Source organism: Neomonachus schauinslandi, chromosome 9 (assembly GCF_002201575.2).
Source record: "Neomonachus schauinslandi chromosome 9, ASM220157v2, whole genome shotgun sequence".
In the NCBI taxonomy this organism is placed as follows: Eukaryota; Metazoa; Chordata; class Mammalia; order Carnivora; family Phocidae; genus Neomonachus; species Neomonachus schauinslandi.
Window position 1 is genome coordinate 72,517,789 of NC_058411.1, and position 18,727 is coordinate 72,536,515.

General features: G+C 49.8%; 1 protein-coding gene across 4 annotated transcripts; it reads left to right on the plus strand.

Annotated features, from left to right (window-relative positions):
- Positions 1–6: 6 nt before the first annotated feature.
- On the plus strand, positions 7–15,357 carry SALL2 (spalt like transcription factor 2). Of its 4 annotated transcripts, none has more exons than XM_021695540.1 (4): positions 224–296; positions 10,712–11,026; positions 11,432–13,562; positions 14,193–15,357. In XM_021695540.1, the coding sequence occupies exons 1-4, from the start codon at positions 224–226 to the stop codon at positions 14,431–14,433; spliced, it is 2,760 nt and encodes a 919-aa protein (XP_021551215.1). In that variant the 3' UTR covers positions 14,434–15,357. The 4 variants fall into 4 exon arrangements, with proteins under 4 accessions (XP_021551214.1, XP_021551215.1, XP_021551216.1 ...); XM_021695541.1 differs by lacking the exon at positions 224–296 and adding an exon at positions 10,254–10,320; XM_021695539.1 differs by lacking the exon at positions 14,193–15,357 and having other exon boundaries at positions 7–296; positions 10,712–13,692.
- Positions 15,358–18,727: the final 3,370 nt, after the last annotated feature.

Here is an 18,727-nt window from a genome sequence, read left to right on the forward strand (position 1 = left end):
GAGAGAGAAAGAGAGAGAGAGAGTCAGTCAGGGACAGAGAATCGGAGAGAGCGCGGGCCAGTCTGTCTGTCTGTCTCTGGGAAGGGAGAACGTCTCTGCTTCACAGTGATTAGCACTGGGGGAGAGGCATCCGTTGGCTTCAGACCCAAGGAGAGACCAGACCAGGTCACCCCGGTTAGGACTCAGTGAGCTTTGCCCCTCCCTACCCCACCTCCACCCGGGAATGTCTCGGCGAAAGCAGCGGAAACCCCAACAGTTAATCTCGGACTGCGAAGGTCCCAGCGCGTCTGAGAACGGTGGGTGCCTGGGGAGGGGTGCGGGAGCCCTGAGTCCCAGCCCGTGTGGGTCAGGCCAGGGCAAGGGAGGGCACCCGGGCCACGGGTGAAGCCAGGGGAGGGCTTGGTCACTGGGGGTGTGAAGGAATTGGAGGCAGGGAGCAAGTAGTAAGGCGTTGACCGGTGCTGGGGAGAAGCCCCCGCTTGGCTTTTCGCAGGATTGATTCTGTTTGTGTTCTCCTTGTTTTTCTCCGAATGAAATGGAGTTTTCAAACTGGCTCTGTCTCCCCACGCACGAGTTTTCTCCCCGGGCCCCCCTTTGCGAACTGGTCTTTGTGCCGTTGCTAAGTAACCTCCTCAGACCTGGGGGCCGGCTCTTAGGGGTGGGATTCCCCCCCTTTTCTTTCCGGAGAGTTGGGTTGCAGGAGGATGAATTGGATAAACGTGAAGGTTGCCCTGAGGGAGAAGAGAAAAAAGTTTCTCATTGTTGGGCTGAGCGGAGAACAGATCAGAGCTCCCAGAGGGAGAGAGCTAATGTCGGTCAGATGCAGCCTGGTTTGGGGTGCGGAGCCATGTCACCTGGGGTAGAGACCGGAGGGCTTAGGTTTGTGCTTCAAGGGAGGCCAAGCTAAAAAAACAAACAAACAAACACAAAAAACAAGTATGAGTCAACATACTTGGACCTGGTTTTTTTTTTTAAGATTTTATTTATTTATTTATTTATTTGAGAGAGAGCACATGAGCGGGGGGAGGGTCAGAGGGAGAAGCAGACTCCCCGCCGAGCAGGGAGCCCGATGCGGGACTCGATCCCGGGACTCCAGGATCATGACCTGAGCCGAAGGCAGTCGCTTAACCGACTGAGCCACCCAGGCGCCCCCTTGCATCTGTTTTTAAAGTAACAGATTTTCTGGGGCCCCTGGCTGGCTCAGTCTAAAGAGCATGCAACGCTTGCTCTTGAGGTCGTGAGTTTGAGTCCCGCATTGAGTGTAGCAATTACTTAAAAAGAATTAAATAAACTTAAAAAAAAAATAAAGGAACAGGTTTTCTCTATGAAGGGGGGAGGGTATTTCCTGTGTTCTTAGAGCAGTCCAGGACGTACGTGGTGGATAGTGGAGCAACGAGGGTATTGAAAAGTGACATTGCCCAAAGTCTCAGAAACAGTGAGAGGCACTGTCAGGACCCAAACCTAGGATTCCTGAGGCTCAGGGCTGGTGGTGCCCACTCTGCTACATTAGGGTTTTTCAAACTTGCTTGATTGTAGATTCAGGCTAGAGTCTGGGAATCTCTACCTTTGCAAGGGATCAGGTAGTTCTAGGATCAGGCAAGTTTTGGACATACTGCTATGGCTATATACATTCATGCCGTGAAAGTCTGGAAGTCCTGCCTCAGGGATAAGCTATTTAGCAAACAGTTGATCCACCTGACAGTGTAGTGTAGTACTAGGAACAAGGGTTCTGAAGCCAGACTTCCAGCATTCAAATCCTGGTTCCACCACTTGGTTAGCTGCGCAACCTTGGTTTACTTTGCCTCTCTGTGCTGTTTCCTCATCTGTAAAACACTAGCTACCTCCTTAGGTTATTGTGAAAATCGGAGTGAGTTAATAATATGTGTAAAGCACTTGGAAAAATAAATAGCATAAATAAGTGTGGTATGGTAGTCCCTAACAGAAATAAGTACTTAAGACGTGTGAGTATTGTTATTACATATGAGGACATTGGCACTTCCTGCAAGGGCTGAAATATGTCCAAAGCTCAGGAACCTCTTGGCGAACTTTAGTATTTCTCTAGGAGACGTGTGCTATGGAAAGCTCTAGCTAGGATACTGTATTTGTAGTGACTAAAATGAAGTTATGGATTCAACTTACCTTTCCACCTGTCGTAAAAAAAAAAAAAAAAATGACCTGAGATTAAATCAGTGCTCCATGTGCTAAGGAACAGCCTTAACAGACATATTGTGTTTTGGATAGAACACATTCTCCTCAAGTCACTGCCTTGCTGGGATCCCACTGTGCCCATATTTAGAGGTTCATGGTGGTGGCATCCTTCCCTCCTGGGATACATTCGCCCTCCTTAATGCTGCTGCAGGCCGGATGTTTCCTCCTCAGGCTCTACAGGAGACTTCCCGTTGCCTCACAGTCCTGCTCCCCTGCTGGCTGGATTGTGGAACAATGCCGAAACACCCCCTGCCTCCAACCGCCCCCCCCAAAAACAACCTCTCCTCTCCTCTTCTCTCCCCACACCTCCCAAGTCTGCTCACCCACAGCCCACACCACTGCTGATGAAGAGCCTGTGAGGGAGTCAAAAGAAACTTTTCACCACTACCCTGAGTGGATTCTCAAGCCCCTTGAGCTGTAGCTCCCACTTGGGGCGGCGAACACTCCGGGGCATGGGGATGCTGCTACAGAGTTGTCCCCGTAGAAACAGTGCAGGCTCTAATCCAATGGCGGCAACACATTTGAGCTGGAATTTTGCCTTTGAGCCATAAAAGTCAGAAACATAAATGAGAGGAGCAAGAAGGCAGCAGTAACCTCTTAAGGTCTGCTTTAAGAAAGCTGAAGGATTTCCTGATCAGAATTCTCCTGAGAGAATTATGAGAGAAAGATCCTGGGCTACTTGCATGACCCGGAGTGTCACTGGGTCACATCTGGAGATGAGGTGGCTGTCTCTGATCAAATCTAAAATTCCTTCCTGCTCTTACAAGATAGATAGATTTTCTACTCCCTCCTTTTCCATTGGTAGAGTTCTTATTTGCTTACGTGAGTTCTTATTTGCTTATTTGCTTACGTGATCTTCAGACCCCTGACTTTTCTTTCTACCCCAGAAGACATTTTCTTGTTCTGCATGTGCCCAAATTAGGTGGTGGTGGTGGGGGGGACTCTATGTTCATCCTCTGGTGTCCCTGTGAAACTATCCCTCAGGAATATCAGCAGACATTTATTTAGCAGGTGAGGGTGTCTCCAAGCTTTTCAGGAGCCCTTGCCTTCTTTTAAGCAATGTTTACCATATGTGACAAGCAAATGCTGAGCCTTTATTGCACATTTATAAGCCTCATCTCTGCGGTGACCTAAGATGTCGCCAAGAAACAGTCTGAAAAGACCTGTTTTCTAGCCCTGTTTTTGTTCAGCTTCCCTGACCAGAACACCAAAAACCTAACAGAATAGTTATTGCACATAAGTGATGAGAAGGAAATAGTCTATTTACTTAAAAACTCTGGAGAGAAAAAAAATTTTCTCTCCCCCTACAGAGTCTAGAAATCTGGATTAGAGAACATAAGGGATGTGACTAGGGAAAATGTAAACTCGTACATCTGGGAAATAAAGGAAACGATCAGAAACCCAGATATTTAGTGAGAAGGAGAAATCAGGACAACAGCCAAACAGATCTAGAGGGAGAAATGGAAGCTGGCAGACATCAAGAGCAGCAAAAGGAGAAGGAAGGCAAAAAGAGAGTTTTGAGGGTTCTGTTCGTCTTCATATCTGGAAGTAGAGAACATAATCCCTCAGGGTATGGAGCCCAAGCTTTTCAGCCCTTAGTAACCCTGGGTCAAAAAGAAAACATCTCTGTGTAGATAGAAAGTAACTCAGCTGGGGTGCTATATAGAGCACTGGATCAGGAAGCAGAAAAGCTGGGTTTTATTTTTATTTATTTATTTATTTTTATTTTTTTTTAAAGATTTTATTTATTTATTTGAGAGAGAGAGAATGAGAGAGAGCACATGAGAGGGGGGAGGGTCAGAGGGAGAAGCAGACTCCCTGCCGAGCAGGGAGCCCGATGCGGGACTCGATCCCGGGACTCCAGGATCATGACCTGAGCCAAAGGCAGTCACTTAACCAACTGAGCCACCCAGGCGCCCTATTTATTTATTTTTAAAGATTTTATTTATTTGACATGGAGAGACACAGCAAGAGAGGGAACACAAGCAGGGGGAGGGGGAGAGGGAGAAGCAGGCTTCCCGTGGAGCAAGGAGCCTGATGCGGGGCTCGATCCCAGGACCCCGGGATCATGACCTGAGCTGAAGGCAGACGCTTAAGGACTGAGCCACCCAGGTGCCCCGAAAACCTGGTTTTTAATCCAGCTTGGACTTTGAAGCTAGGTGACCTTGGGTGGGGCCATTCTTCTTCCAGGGCTTCAGTGTTTGGCCTTTATTTTTTTTATTTTTATTTTTATTTATTTATTTATTTTTAAAGATTTTATTCATTCATTTGACAGGGAGAGAGAGAGAGAGAGCACAAGCAGAGGGAGAGGGAGCAGGCTCCCCGCTGAGTAGAGAACCCAATGTGGGGCTAGATTCCAGGACCCCAGGATCACAACCTGAGCCACCCAGGTGCCCCTATTTTTTTATTTTTAAAAGATTTTATTTATTGGGGCGCCTGGGTAGCTCAGTCGTTAAGAGTCTGCCTTCAGCTCAGGTCATGATCCCAGCGTCCTAGGATCCAACCCTGCATCGGGCTCCCTGCTCAGTGGGGAGCCTGCTTCTCCCTCTCCCACTCCCCTGCTTGTGTTCCCTCTCTCGCTGTGTCTCTCCCTGTCAAATAAATAAATAAAATCTTAAAAAAAAAGATTTTATTTATTTATTTATTTGAGAGAGCGAGCATGAGCAGGGTGAGGGGCAGAGGGAGAAGAAGAAGCAGACTCCCCACTGAACAGGGAGCCTGAGGCGGGGCTCAGTCCCAGGACCCCGAGATCATGACCTGAGCTCAAGTCAGACACTTAATCGACTGAGCCCCCCAGGTGCCCCAGCATTTGGCCTTTAAATAATACACTCCTCGGTAATATTTGTGGAGCATTTACTATCTGTCAGGTACTATGCTAGGCCCTGTATGCATTTCCTCTTGTTTATTCCTCCCAACTCCACTATTATTACCTCCATTAAAATTTTTTTTAAGATTTTATTTATTGGGGTGCCTGAGTGGCTCAGTCGTTGGGTGTCTGCCTTAGGCTCAGGTCATGATCTCAGGGTCCTGGGATCGAGCCCTGCATCGGGCTCCCTGCTCGGCGGGGAAGCCTGCCTCTCCCTCTCCCACTCCCCCTGCTTGTGTTCCTGCTCTCGCTATCTCTCTCTCTCTGTCAAATAAATAAATAAAATCTTTAAAAAAAGACTTTATTTATTTGTCAGAGAAAGCGAGCGCAAGAGCGCACAAGCAGGGGGAGCAGCAGAAGGAGAGGGAGAAGCAGACTCCCCGCTGAGCAAAGAGCCCAATGTGGGCCTAGATCCCAGAACCCTGGGACCATGACCTGAGCCGAAGGCAGATGCTTAACCGACTGAGTCACCCAGGCATCCCCCCATTTACTACACATTTTTGAATGTGTAGTAAAACATACATAACAAAATTTACCATTTTAACCATCTGTAAGCATATAACTCAGTGACATTCAGTATATTCACAGTGTTATGTAACCATTACCAATATCCATCTCTAGAACTCTTTCATCCTGCAAAACTGCAACCCTATACCCGTTAAACAATAACTCCCCATCCCCCTCTCTCTGCAGTGCCTAGCAATCACCATTCTATTTTCTGTCACTATGAAGTTACCAATTCTAGATACCTCATGTAAAGGAATCATACACTTTGTCCTTTTGTGTCTGGCTTGTTGCACTTAGCATGTTTTCAAGGTTCCTCCATGTTGTAGCCTGTCTAAGAATTTCATTCCCTTTTGAAGCTATACCCTCATTTTAAAGAGAAACCCAAGCCTTAGAGAAATAGAGAAACTTTCCCAAGATCACAAAGATTAGAAAGTGCTGGGAGGAGAACTCGGGCCTGTTTGCTTCAGAGCTGGTAATCTTAATCACTTTGCTCAGAGGGTCAGATCTCAGTCCCTTCCAGCAGCAAAAGCGTATGCATTCCTGGCTAAATGCTGAGTCTTTCAATGTCAGAAAAATGTCTCTTTAAAAACCTTTTCGGTGTTTGATCTAAGATATTCCTGTTCTGGAAACAAATATATTTTTCTCACTTAGCACCCCATGTAAATATACCTCAGCACGCCTGTTTGCCTACAATGTTGCATAGGCCATGGGTGCATTACTAGGTGTGGGTAGCAAAGGAGTGAGTATGTGTATGTATTTAGGAGAGAGGCATGATGCAGAGAACATGGGACATTTCCCCCTTAGAAGTAGTCTATAGCAACAGTAGCAGCAGTTACAGAATCGACTCATAATTATGGAAACTATTAGTGGACCAACACTAACAGTAAGTTTAAGCAGGTGCTTACATAGTGTGCTTTGTTTCTTCAATAGCTGGACGATGCTCGAACTCTGCGTGGAACAAACCTTTATCTTAAAATTAGAAGCATGGCTCAAGATGCACGTATTCTGGGAAAGGCAATACAGTCGCTTAAATTCACAGTCAGGTCTAAATCATATCAAATTCTGGCAGACAGTCTGTCCTTTGCTGTCCTGCCCACCGCTCCCTTGCGGTGTATTCAATAAACTTCTATCTCCTTTCAAAAAAAAAATTCTGTCCATGGAAGCTGGACACAAGAGAGCTAACCTGTGGCTGCGGGCAGAGGAGAGAGGGAGCCTGACAGGAAGATCTGGCATTGAGCAGCTGGTTTCGCCACTGTCTAAATTTTGGCCAGGTTGAGGGCAGGTAAGATGTGAGCAGCAGGATAGAAGAGCAGTTGCCCGAAAGCTACTGTGGTTCTCATCCTTGGCTGGACATTGGGATCACCTGAGGAATTTTATAAACATACTGATACCTGGATGCCACCCTCAGGGATTCTAAATTCATTGATCTAGGGTGTGGCCTGGATATCGGGGTTTTTAAAGGCTCTACTGGTAATTTTTTAAAAGATTTTATTTATTTATTTGACAGAGAGAGACACAGCGAGAGAGGGAACACAAGCAGCGGGAGTGGGAGAGGGAGAAGCAGACTCCCCGCTGAGCAGGGAGCCCAACGGGACGCCGGGGTGGCTCAGTCGGTTAAGTGTCTGCCTTCATCTCAGGTCATGATCTTGGGGTCCTGGGATCGAGTCCTGCCAGTAATTTTGATGGGCAGCACAGTTTGAGAACCACTTGTTCAACTACTATCCTGCTGTGCACTCCCTACCCATTTTTCTCTTTGTTCTCCCTAGCCACACGCTCCCAAGCCTAGAGCAGCAGTTTAGAGAGCTACCTGGTTTCCTTTTTCCTTGTCATTTCCGCTCTTTATAAATTTAAACAAGCATGTCCAGGTCTTAGTCTCCACGTCCATCCCAGACTTTGTGTGTGACCCAGGATAGCTTACCTCACCTTATCTGCTATCTAGGGACACCGTTACCAGCTTAGTTTATTCCTGTGTTTATGACTTCATTCCTGTCTGCCTAAGAATCCTGCCCCCCTTTTCAGGAGAGGCAGTGAGTGCAAAGTGCTGAGAAAGAGAGGGTTCCTCTTACAGGTGGCTGTTGATCCGTCACCTTTCAGCAGGGGCTAAATTTACCTTAAAGAAGAGTGCAGATCGAATTACACATCAGAAAGCAAGTTTCATTAAAGAGCAAGAAAGGGGACAGTGTTTCCCAGGAGAAGATGAAAAGAAAAGGATTTCTTTTCTTGTCGGAAGAGTTGACAAAACAGCAACTTGATATCAAATGTTCAATGCTAATTAACAAATGCTCAGTAGAAAGCCTCCATCTCATTCCCTCTCCCTTGCTGAGGCCAGAGAGCAAATGGCAGGTGGGAGCTACACAGGGCTCTTTCTCTAGCATTAGAGAAGCCTTACAATGTTGATGTGCTTGAGAAAGCACTGGACAGCAGTCGAAATTCCAAATGTTTGCCTCACTGAATTACAGTGTGAACTTGAAAAAGTCACTTCATGTCTCCAAGCTTCAATTTCCGTATGTGTAAAAATAAACAATACCACACTAACCCGTCACCTTCCATAATTGAAATAGATTCCCCTCTCCCTCACCGTAAGGGTCAGGCCTGAAAGCACGGAGCTCATCTGTTTCAGAGCCATCCTTTATAACGTTACGATCCTCATGATTATTTGAAGTTTCTAAATATAATTCAGTAAAATGTTCTCATTTTAAAAAGATGGCAAGGGGCGCCTGGGTGGCTCAGTCATTAAGCGTCTGCCTTCAGCTCAGGTCATGATCCCGGGGTCCTGGGATCGAGCCCCGCATCGTGCTCCCTGCTCTGTGGGGAGTCTGCTTCTCCCTCTCCCACTCCCCCTGCTTGTGTTCCCTCTCTCGCTGTTTCTCTCTCTGTCAGAAAATAAATAAAATCTTTAAAAGAAAAAGAAAGATGGCAAAATTTGCATTCAAAAGTGAAGTGGATGTTGCCAGTATTAGGTAGTTTTATCTCCATCCAAAAAAGGCTCCTTAATGTTGGCATATGCCAATGATATTAACCAACGTCTTACCTCAGAAATTAATAAGCAGGTTAATAAGCAACATGAAACACTGATCTAATTTTAGTATACACATATTTTAGGTTATTTTGACTGTTTTGCCATTGACAATGTCAATTCTCTAATCCATAATATTTAAAGTCCCGTATGTTCATATTAACATGATTTGTCAAGTTTTTCAAGTTTTTGTCACCACAGTATTTCTCTGAGAAAGATAACATAGCTACAATATTACCACTTTACAAAAAGGAAAATGGTTGCATGATTGACCACTGTCAGGCAAGGACAGAACTGGGATTAGCACAAGGTGGGTTTACTGATGCCCAAGCGAACCACAAAACTAAGTGACTGGGGGTCAATTCCTGTAAGTAAGATAAACTCCTTCAGGAAGTGGAAAACCTATGAAGACACATTTCAAGGTAGAAAGGGACTGCAGGGTATCTGGTCTAAGAGACATCTCACCCCTACTTATCTTCTCTGAAGGGGAGGTGGCCTCTGTGGCGGTGAGCTGGTGTTAAGTCATTTCTAGGCATTCAAACCAGATTGGGGCTGAAAGGGCTTTTGGCACTGAGAGGCTGTCTGGTAGCTCCCACTGCATTTTTCCCATTGTTTCAGGAATTCCCCTCCCCCCAGGTTAGAGCTAGGTGGGCCTCTAGGCCCCTGCAGGCCGGCATCTCCCCAACCTCCACAGTCCTTAATAGTGACAGTGTGCAGTGTTGTTGCAAGAGAAGGGCAATGGAGGAAGAAGACGGGCAGGGAAGAGAGTACTAAAGAGGAGATGGCTCCTTGAATAAGCACGAGCTCCATAAATCAGGTGTGGGCCGGGTGATCTGGGGGGTAACTTGCATTCGGCTATTCTGCGGGAGGAGGGGCGGGGAGTAAAGGGGCTCAGTGTTCCGTAGAGAGGGGTCCTGAAAAGACTTCCTTGGAAATTCTACCTTGCAGCCTCCCACCCTGAGAAACGTCTTTTGTGGAGAGGGATGGGGGTAGGGTGGGAATAAAGGTGAGGAAGACTAGACAAAACTTGGGGTATTTGGGGGTGCGTGTTTTGATGAGGGATGAATGTTCCGGGCTCCCTCAGACTTCTGAGATCAGACCATCCTCTCTGGAGTCCACGTTTTCCAGGCTCAGTAGATCTTTTATCCAAAGAAAAATAAGAGAAGCCTCTCGCTTTGCTCTATTGAGCAGGGCTGTGTTTCCCACTGTGTCCCCATGAGCCTGAGGGGGGTGGGGGCAGGTCTGGGCAAAGACATCTGGAGAAGGGGGGAGCTGGCAGAGTGCAAGGGAAGGTGGACCCCCACCACGCCCCACAAGCACCTGTCACTGAGCCTCCGGGAACCTGCTAGGCTCTGGGCTCCGGCCCCACACACCCACCTCCCACTCCCCGCTCCCGCCCGGCTCCCGAGCAGCTCCTCCCCCATCTCCCCTCTCCCAGCTTTCTCGCTCCAGCTCCTCCCCTCCTCCGTGCCTCCCCGCTCCCCTCCCCCTCCTCCGCGGCTCCCTGCCCCCGCCGCCGCTGCCGCCGATCTCCATCTCCGCAGTCTGGGCCGCTGGGCGCAGAGGCTGCCGCAGCCCCAGCGGCCACCGCCGCCTCCCCCAATCCCGCTACCTATTGTCTCCCACTCTACCCGGCCCTCCACCTCCCCCACAACCATGGCGCACGAAACCGGGAGGAGCTCTCGTCTCGGGGGGCCCTGCGGGGAGCCGGCGGAGCTTGGAGGTGCGGTAGGGCCCTGCCCCGGCAGGGGTGGGGGCGGAGGGGACGCGCGCGGGGTAAGGGACTTTCGGCGGACGGGATGAAATGCACGATTCTCTGCCTAGGACCCCCTCCTCACGCCTGTTCCTTGCGCCCGCGGTGGCCCGGGGTTGGGGGGGGTGGGGGACGGACTAGGGAAGGCAGAAGCTTGAGCTTGCCTGCCCCTCCCCACCCCCCTACCCTGGGGTGTTTCGCGTCCGGGCCGGTCAAGACTGAGCTCTATGCTTCTGCGTGGCCTGATGGTGAGCTCATCTCCCCGCCCCCCACAAGCGGTTACTGGGCTCGTTGTTAATTAGAGCCTTCGCAGGCCCATCCCAACCGCACCACCCACGCTCTCTCCTTGTCTTCTCCCTAGGTGATGCTAGCGAGGAGGACCACCCCCAAGTCTGTGCCAAGTGCTGCGCACAATTCACTGACCCAACTGAATTCCTCGCCCACCAGAATGCATGTTCTACTGACCCCCCTGTAATGGTGATAATTGGGGGCCAGGAGAACCCCCACAACTCTTCGACCTCTTCTGAATCCCGGGCGGAGGGCCAAAATAGTTCCCAGGTCATGGAGGCAGAGCACAGCAACCCCCCGGATTCTGGGTCTTCAGTGCCCACAGATCCCTCCTGGGGCCCAGAGCGGAGAGTAGAGGAGTCTGCGGGGCACTTTCTGGTCGCTGCCACAGGTACAGCAGCTGGGGGAGGCGGGGGCCTGATCTTGGCGAGTCCCAAGCTGGGCGCAACCCCATTACCTCCAGAATCTACCCCTGCACCGCCCCCTCCTCCTCCTCCACCCCCGCCCCCAGGGGTAGGCAGCGGCCACTTGAACATCCCTCTGATCTTGGAAGAGCTCCGGGTGTTGCAGCAGCGCCAGATCCACCAGATGCAGATGACTGAGCAAATCTGCCGCCAGGTGCTGCTGCTTGGCTCCTTAGGCCAGACAGTGGGCACCCCTGCCAGTCCCTCAGAGTTACCTGGGATGGGGACTGCCTCCTCCACCAAGCCCCTGCTTCCCCTCTTCAGCCCCATCAAGCCGGTCCAAACCAGCAAGACGCTGGCACCTTCCTCCTCCTCTTCTTCATCCTCCTCGGGGGCAGAAACGCCCAAGCAGGCTTTCTTTCATCTTTACCATCCACTGGGGTCACAGCACCCTTTCTCTGCCGGAGGGGTTGGGCGAAGCCACAAACCCACCCCTGCCCCCTCCCCAGCCCTGCCTGGCAGCACAGATCAGCTGATGGCCTCACCTCATCTGGCATTCCCAGGCACCACGGGACTATTGGCAGCACAGTGTCTTGGGGCAGCTCGAGGCCTTGAGGCCACTGCCTCCCCAGGGCTCCTGAAGCCAAAGAATGGAAGTGGTGAGCTAGGCTACGGGGAAGTGATGGGTCCCTTGGAGAAGCCCGGTGGACGGCACAAGTGCCGCTTCTGTGCCAAAGTATTTGGCAGTGACAGTGCCCTGCAGATCCACCTGCGTTCCCACACGGGTGAGAGGCCCTATAAGTGTAACGTCTGTGGCAACCGCTTTACCACCCGCGGCAACCTCAAAGTGCATTTTCACCGGCATCGCGAGAAGTACCCGCACGTGCAGATGAACCCTCACCCGGTGCCCGAGCACCTAGACTACGTCATCACCAGCAGCGGCCTGCCCTATGGTATGTCCGTGCCGCCAGAAAAGGCCGAGGAGGAGGTGGCCGTGCCGGGTGGAGGTGTGGAACGCAAGCCTCTGGTGGCCTCCACCGCAGCACTCAGCGCCACCGAGAGCCTCACGCTGCTGTCCACCGGCGCGGGCGCAGCCGCGGCTCCTGCGCTGCCTGCTTTCAACAAGTTTGTGCTCATGAAGGCAGTAGAGCCAAAGAGTAAAGCTGATGAAAATACCCCTCCGGGGAGTGAGGGCTCAGCCATCACTGGGGTGGCAGAAGGTGGCACAGCAGCCCGAATGCAGCTGAGTAAGCTGGTGACTTCGCTCCCCAGCTGGGCGCTGCTTACCAACCACTTTAAGTCCACAGGGAGCTTCCCCTTCCCCTACGTGCTGGAGCCCCTGGGGGCCTCACCCTCCGAGACCTCGAAGCTGCAGCAACTGGTAGAAAAGATTGACCGGCAAGGAGCTGTGGCAGTGGCCTCTAGCGCCTCGGGAGCCCCCACCACCTCGGCGCCCGCCACCTCGTCCGCCGCCTCGTCGGGACCTAACCAGTGTGTCATCTGCCTCCGGGTGCTGAGCTGTCCTCGCGCGCTGCGCCTGCACTATGGGCAACACGGAGGTGAGCGGCCCTTCAAATGCAAAGTGTGTGGCCGAGCTTTCTCCACCCGGGGCAACCTGCGTGCACATTTTGTGGGCCACAAGGCCAGCCCAGCCGCCCGGGCCCAGAACTCGTGCCCCATCTGCCAGAAGAAGTTCACCAACGCTGTCACTCTGCAGCAGCACGTTCGGATGCACCTGGGGGGCCAGATCCCCAACGGTGGTACCACGCTCTCCGAAGGCGGGGGAGCTGCCCCGGAAAATGGCGCTGAGCAGCCCACAGTCTCAGGCCCGGGGAGCTTCCCCCAGCAGCCGTCCCAGCAGCCGTCCCCGGAAGAGGAGTTGTCTGAAGAGGAGGAGGAGGACGAGGAAGAGGAGGAAGATGTGACTGATGAAGATTCCCTGGCAGGGAGAGGCTCAGAGAGTGGAGGCGAGAAGGCAATATCCGTGCGAGGTGACTCAGAAGAGGCTTCGGGGGCGGAGGAGGAAGTGGGGACCGTGGGGACCGTGGCGATGGCGGCGGTGGCAGGAGCCACCGCTGGGAAGGAGATGGAAAGCAATGAGAAAGTGATTCAACAGCCTTCCCTGCCGCCCCCGCCGCCGCCGCCTCCACCGCCGGCTGACAGCCTGGATCAAACACAGCCCATGGAGCAGGGAGGCGGTGATGTCGCCGGAGGCATGGAAGCGGGGGCCAGAGTGGAGAGGAGCTCGAGCCCAACGGCAGCACTCAGCCGGGAAGGGGAAGGCAGCGGCAGCGCCTCGGTGGAGCTGAGCATGCAGGAGGCCATGAGAAAGGAGCCGGGCGAGAGCAGTAGCAGAAAGGCCTGCGAGGTGTGTGGTCAGAGCTTTGCCACGCAGGCAGCCCTGGAGGAGCATCAGAAGACCCACCCCAAGGAGGGGCCGCTCTTCACTTGTGTTTTCTGCAAGCAGAGCTTTCTCGAGCGGGCTATCCTCAAGAAGCATATGCTGCTGGCTCACCACCAGGTACAACCCTTTGCCCCCCACGGCCCTCAGAATATTGCTGCTCTTTCCTTGGTCCCAGGCTGCTCACCTTCCATCACTTCCCCGGGGCTCTCCCCCTTTCCCCGAAAAGATGACCCCACGATCCCATGAGCCTGTTTTTCTGTACCTGCTGCCCCTTGACCCAGGGAGCAGAAACCGAGAGCTCTGTAGAAGGACCTCTAAGATGTATGAGCCCTTATTTGTCTTTTTCTCTGAGTCCTTCTGTGATACCTCCCTAGTGGCTTTTTTCTAGTCCCCGAGCTTGGAAATAGTTGTGCTCACAGGGGGATGGCCCCCTGATGAATTTTTCTTCCCTCTTCACTCGTTGTACCTGAGGAAAATAGATTCTCTACAGCTTTCACCTTCCCAAGGGGAACCCTCTCTAGCTTCCCTGGGGTGACCCTTCTCCCCTCTCCTTTCTTCCTCTCCCTTTCCCTTTGGCAGGTGCACCTGAGCACCCACATTTGGAATTGCAGCCCAGCCCGAAGGGGCCGGCAGCTGTCTCTGGAGGGCCCAGTGCCACTCCTCTCTGGTGACCAGGTCAACCTGCAGGACTTCCTATCCCAGGACATTCCTGTCCAACTGGTGAGGGTAGGTCCCCTGTCTTTCTGGAACCAGTACACAGCTTTCCTGTCAAGTGACCTGCCCACCAAGCCCCGGAGTTCCGGCTCCGCCTCCACTACCACTTTAGGCCTGGCGCCATCAGTGCTGTTTGGCCCGGGAATTGTGGCTGGGAACGTGCCTCCAGCAATGGGATCCAGAGAGGCCAAGGAGAAGAGAGCCCCCCTCTTCCTATTTCGGTCTCCTGCATCCAGGGCAGTGCCTAAGAAGCCCACCATAGAAGAAAAGTAGCAAACTGTATATTCCTTCTTTTCCCTGCTCCAGAAGGTGCCAGCAGTGAAGACACAACAATATCTGTATCTGGCGGCCCGGCTCTACGGGGTAGGGGGAAATGAAGGGCGTATAGGACATTCTTCCCGGTACATTCCCGTTCAGGCGAAGGTGTTGGCTGGTCAATATGCCAAGACACCTCCAGCTTCTCCTATTCCTTCATCATGGCCTCTCAAAGTTAGGAAACAAGCAGATGTCTTGCCAACAGGTCTCCCGTGGGATATTTTGGGAACTGCGAAGTTCATATCTTTAAGAAGCATTATTGGTGAGGGGGGGTTGAAAGAGTAATGATGGAGAGTTGAAAAGTGTTGCTAAAGCATAGGGCTTGCTGGGAACCTATGAGATTAAGAAAAGGGCATGGTGTGAGGGAGGGGACCTCCAATTCTTGACTGGATGGGTCTCATGAATGTTCTTTTGGACTATTAGTGACTTGCTGTGCAGCACTGCACCACAGGTCATAGGGGATTTCCTAGCACTAGTGTGCTTCTAGTTTTAGATAACTCCCTCCTTTATTCCCTGGCCCCTTGGATTTTCCTTGTCTTCCTTTCTCAAGGCCTATTTCCTACCCCATTTTGCCTGTCTATGGACCAGGGCTTATGTCTTTGCCACTGTCTGGGTCTTAGAGTCCCAGACTTTGGGAGACGAGCTCTAGGTGGTGTCCTCCCTGCCTCCGTCTTGTAATGAGATGTAGTATTTACTCTTAACATAGGATCATTTGGAACAGGAGTTCTGAGGAGGAGAGAGTGAGAGTTCTGCTACTGACTGACTTGAATGATGGTTTCTCCTCCAAAGGTATATAGGCTCCAGAGCTTCCTAACATAGTAAAATGGGAAGAGCAGACAAGGGACATACTAGTGTCTTTCCCTTTTCATTAAAAGTGTTTTAACCAAATATTTGTGTGTTTTTCTTTATTTCGTGATTAAATAGCCAGCTGGGGTGTGATATGGGCATTCCCTAACATTGAGATTCCCTTCCCACCTACATCTCCTGCCAAAGCTGAACATATGGTGTTGAAATATTTAATTTATTCAGCCTTGTTCTAAAACAACCTCCAGTGAATGTGATTTCCCTGTGGAAATGGAGTTTATGTTCTCAAAAAGTAAAGGATTTGTCCATTGTGTGCATTCATTGTCTAGATTTTTTTCTTTGCCTAGAACTTTCCACCACCAGGCTTTTGTGGCGTCTTTTTTTGTTTGTTTTGTTTGGAGGTTGGAAGCTGTTTCTTTGTCTTTCCTGAACCCCAGGCTAGCCTACCTGATCTGCAGAACCAAGATGAATTAATCTTTATGATCCTTGAGATCTGATGTTATAAACAGGAAAAAAAAGTAATTCAACACTAATAATTTCTACCAGCAGGATAATTTAAAGGAAGATTCTTAGCAGAGGAAGTACGTGTGGAGTGGGGGTGTGAAATGAAACATAGACATTTTTTACCTTGTCTCTCCACGACTTGGTGAGGTTTAGATTTGACTCTAAGACCTTGTTTTTTTAGAGAACAGTCCCCAGAATTTTTTTATAATATCACTGAATCTTAGTGCTACATGGATGGGGCTGGTAAAATGGTTTGCCCAAAGTCACTCAGCCAATTAGTGGTGGATTAAGGAACCCAGTGATCAGGGACAGTGCTTGTTTCCTGCTACACCATTTAAGATTCCTGATGTGAGACTGGCTGGAAGACCGAAAGGAGGAGGTGAGTAAACCTATTCTTGGCTCAATCCAAAGTAAAGAACCAACGTTTGATTCTAGTTGCCCCCACTAGGGCAGTACAGGTCCCCTTTAAAAGGTCCTGGTGAATAGGAATACAGGGGAATCTTGTGAAGTCAACTGGGGAAGAAACAGCTTCTGCCTCTTTAATTCCTAGCAAAGCTTTGTAAATCTTTTTCTCCTTTCAGCCTACGGAAGGAGGTAGGTCACCAATCCTATTCCATTTACCTCCCTTACCCCCACTGGACATGGATAATGCCATTTAACTAATTAAAGTAGACTTGCCCTCTCTTTATATGCCAGTTCCCATTATGGTAACAGCTATTGGTAAGGCTTTGACTCATGGATACTTCTTTGGGCAGGTCCGCACTGCGCCTGACTCCCCACACCCCTTCTTCATTGCTCTACTTTATTTTCCCTTCTGTCTCCTTTTTATTCTTTTTATTCTCCTGTCCTGCTTTTTCTTCTTTGTTGACCTCTCTTATCTGACAGCTTTAATTTTTTTTTCTTTTCTCTCATCACCTTTATTCTGTCTCTTAGAGCCTTTAGTTTCTTCCGTCTATAGCCCCTCCAATCCTCACCCTCAGCCTCCCATTTCTCACTCTCAATCACTTTTCATTTGATCATCTTTTCAGAAGGTGAATTAACTCTAACTTGCTGGAACAAGAATGTAAATAAATGTGGCTTGCAAAACATACATATAGTGGATCCAGTTCAAACTGGATGGATGCAAAGCATCACTATTATAAGGCAGATTTGCTCATTCATTCAGTTAATTTCTGAGGATTTATTTTGTTTCAGAGACCAAGTGTTGGGCGGGTCCAAAAGTAAGTAAGACACTTCTGCCCCTATGGGAGCTCAGTCTAGGATGAAGAAAAATATAAACATTTTTATATGGTGGTGGTAGTAAATAGTATGATAGATGCAAACAATGGCCTGCAGGTTCCCAGAGAGGGAAATAACTCATAATGCAAAGATGGAGAAGGGGGAGAGGGTGTACAATTCTCTTGAATTCAGTTTTCATAATAACCACTCAAATATATTAATAATCCATTCAACAACCTCAGGACCAATGCAGTTATCATTTAAGAACCTATGTAAGATATGCCAAGTCCCCTTTGGCAGATACAGAGGTGTGCTGCTTTAGAGGTTCCCCTTTAAGGAAGAACTGGCTACCCAGCTCCAAGAAGCCTGATACACTGACATCCTTCAACCGCTCCACTCTTCAGCCTCTGGCCAAAGACTGAGCAAGATGGTGAGTGGTACAGGAGCTTAGGCATTTCCATGAAACATGGCACTCTAATGACCGTTTTTACTCGAATTCCCCATTGGACTGGCAGAGATGGTCAGGTCTGCCTCATAGTCTGACAGTTCTTCCTGCCCCAAACTGCTTTTACCCCCTTTTCCTTTTATAGGTGTTACTCCCCATTACAACTTTTGGAATCCTAATTCTGCCTTCCCATCTGCTTCTCGGAGTTTTCAACCTGTATTACTCGCGAAAAAGGCCTAGATTCTATTGGCACATTTTCATCTTTCACAAACTCCTACTCCTGAGGCTCTGGTTACCATTACTGGAACTTGTTAGTAAATCAAGGAGTGTGTGTCTCCTGACCCGCAAGACAGACTTCACTAGTATTACTCTCAATTAGACCCAACTTTGACTTTTCTTTTCCTTGTTTTTTTCTAATGTTTAACTTTTTTTTTTTTTTTAAGATTTTCTTTATTTATCTGACAGAGACACAGCGAGAGAGGGAACACAAGCAGGGGGAGTGGGAGAGGGAGAAGCAGCTTCCTGCGGAGCAGAGAACCGGATGCGGGGCTTGGTCCCAGGACCCTGGGATCATGACCTGAGCCAAAGGCAGACGCTTAACGACTGAGCCACCCAGGTGCCCCAGTTTAACTTTTTTTTTTAAGATTTATTTATTTAGGGGTGCCTGGGTGGCTCAGTTGTTAAGCATCTGCCTTTGGCTCAAGTCATGATCTCAGGGTCCTGGGATCAAGCCCCACATTGGGCTCCCTGCTCGGCGGGAAGCCTGCTTCTCCCTCTCCCATTCCCCCTGCTTGTGTTCCTGCTCTTGCTATCTCTCTCTCTGTCAAATAAATAAATCAAATCTTTTTTTAAAAAGGTTTATTTATTTATTTGAGAAAGAGAGCATGAGCAGGGGGGAAGGGCAGAGGGCGAGGGAAACAAGCAGACTACTCGCTGATCAGAGAGCCTGACTCTGGCTCGATCCCAGGACTCTGAGATCATGACCTGAGCCAAAATTAAGTGCCAGATGCCCAACTGACTGAGCCACCCAGGCACCTCGAACTTTTATTTTTTTGAGTTTTTTTTAAACTAATCTCTACATCCAACGTGGGGCTCGAACTCATATCCCTGAGATCAAGAGTCGCATGTTCTTCTGACTGAGCCAGCCAGGCGCCCCTCTAATGCTTAATTTAATAACAGATTGACTAACCCCAGTGGACATTTTGCTTTTGATCGTATAATAAAAATTGGGTAAGAAAAAAACTTAAAGGGGCGCCTGGGTGGCTCAGTCATTAAGCGTCT

Bases quoted from the DNA above. Each gene is read 5' to 3' on its own strand.
- SALL2 (XM_021695539.1), top strand. From the start codon at position 224: ATGTCTCGGCGAAAGCAGCGGAAACCCCAACAGTTAATCTCGGACTGC. The intron at 297-10,711 runs GTGGGTGCCTGG...TCTTCTCCCTAG, and splicing joins TCCCAGCGCGTCTGAGAACG to GTGATGCTAGCGAGGAGGAC.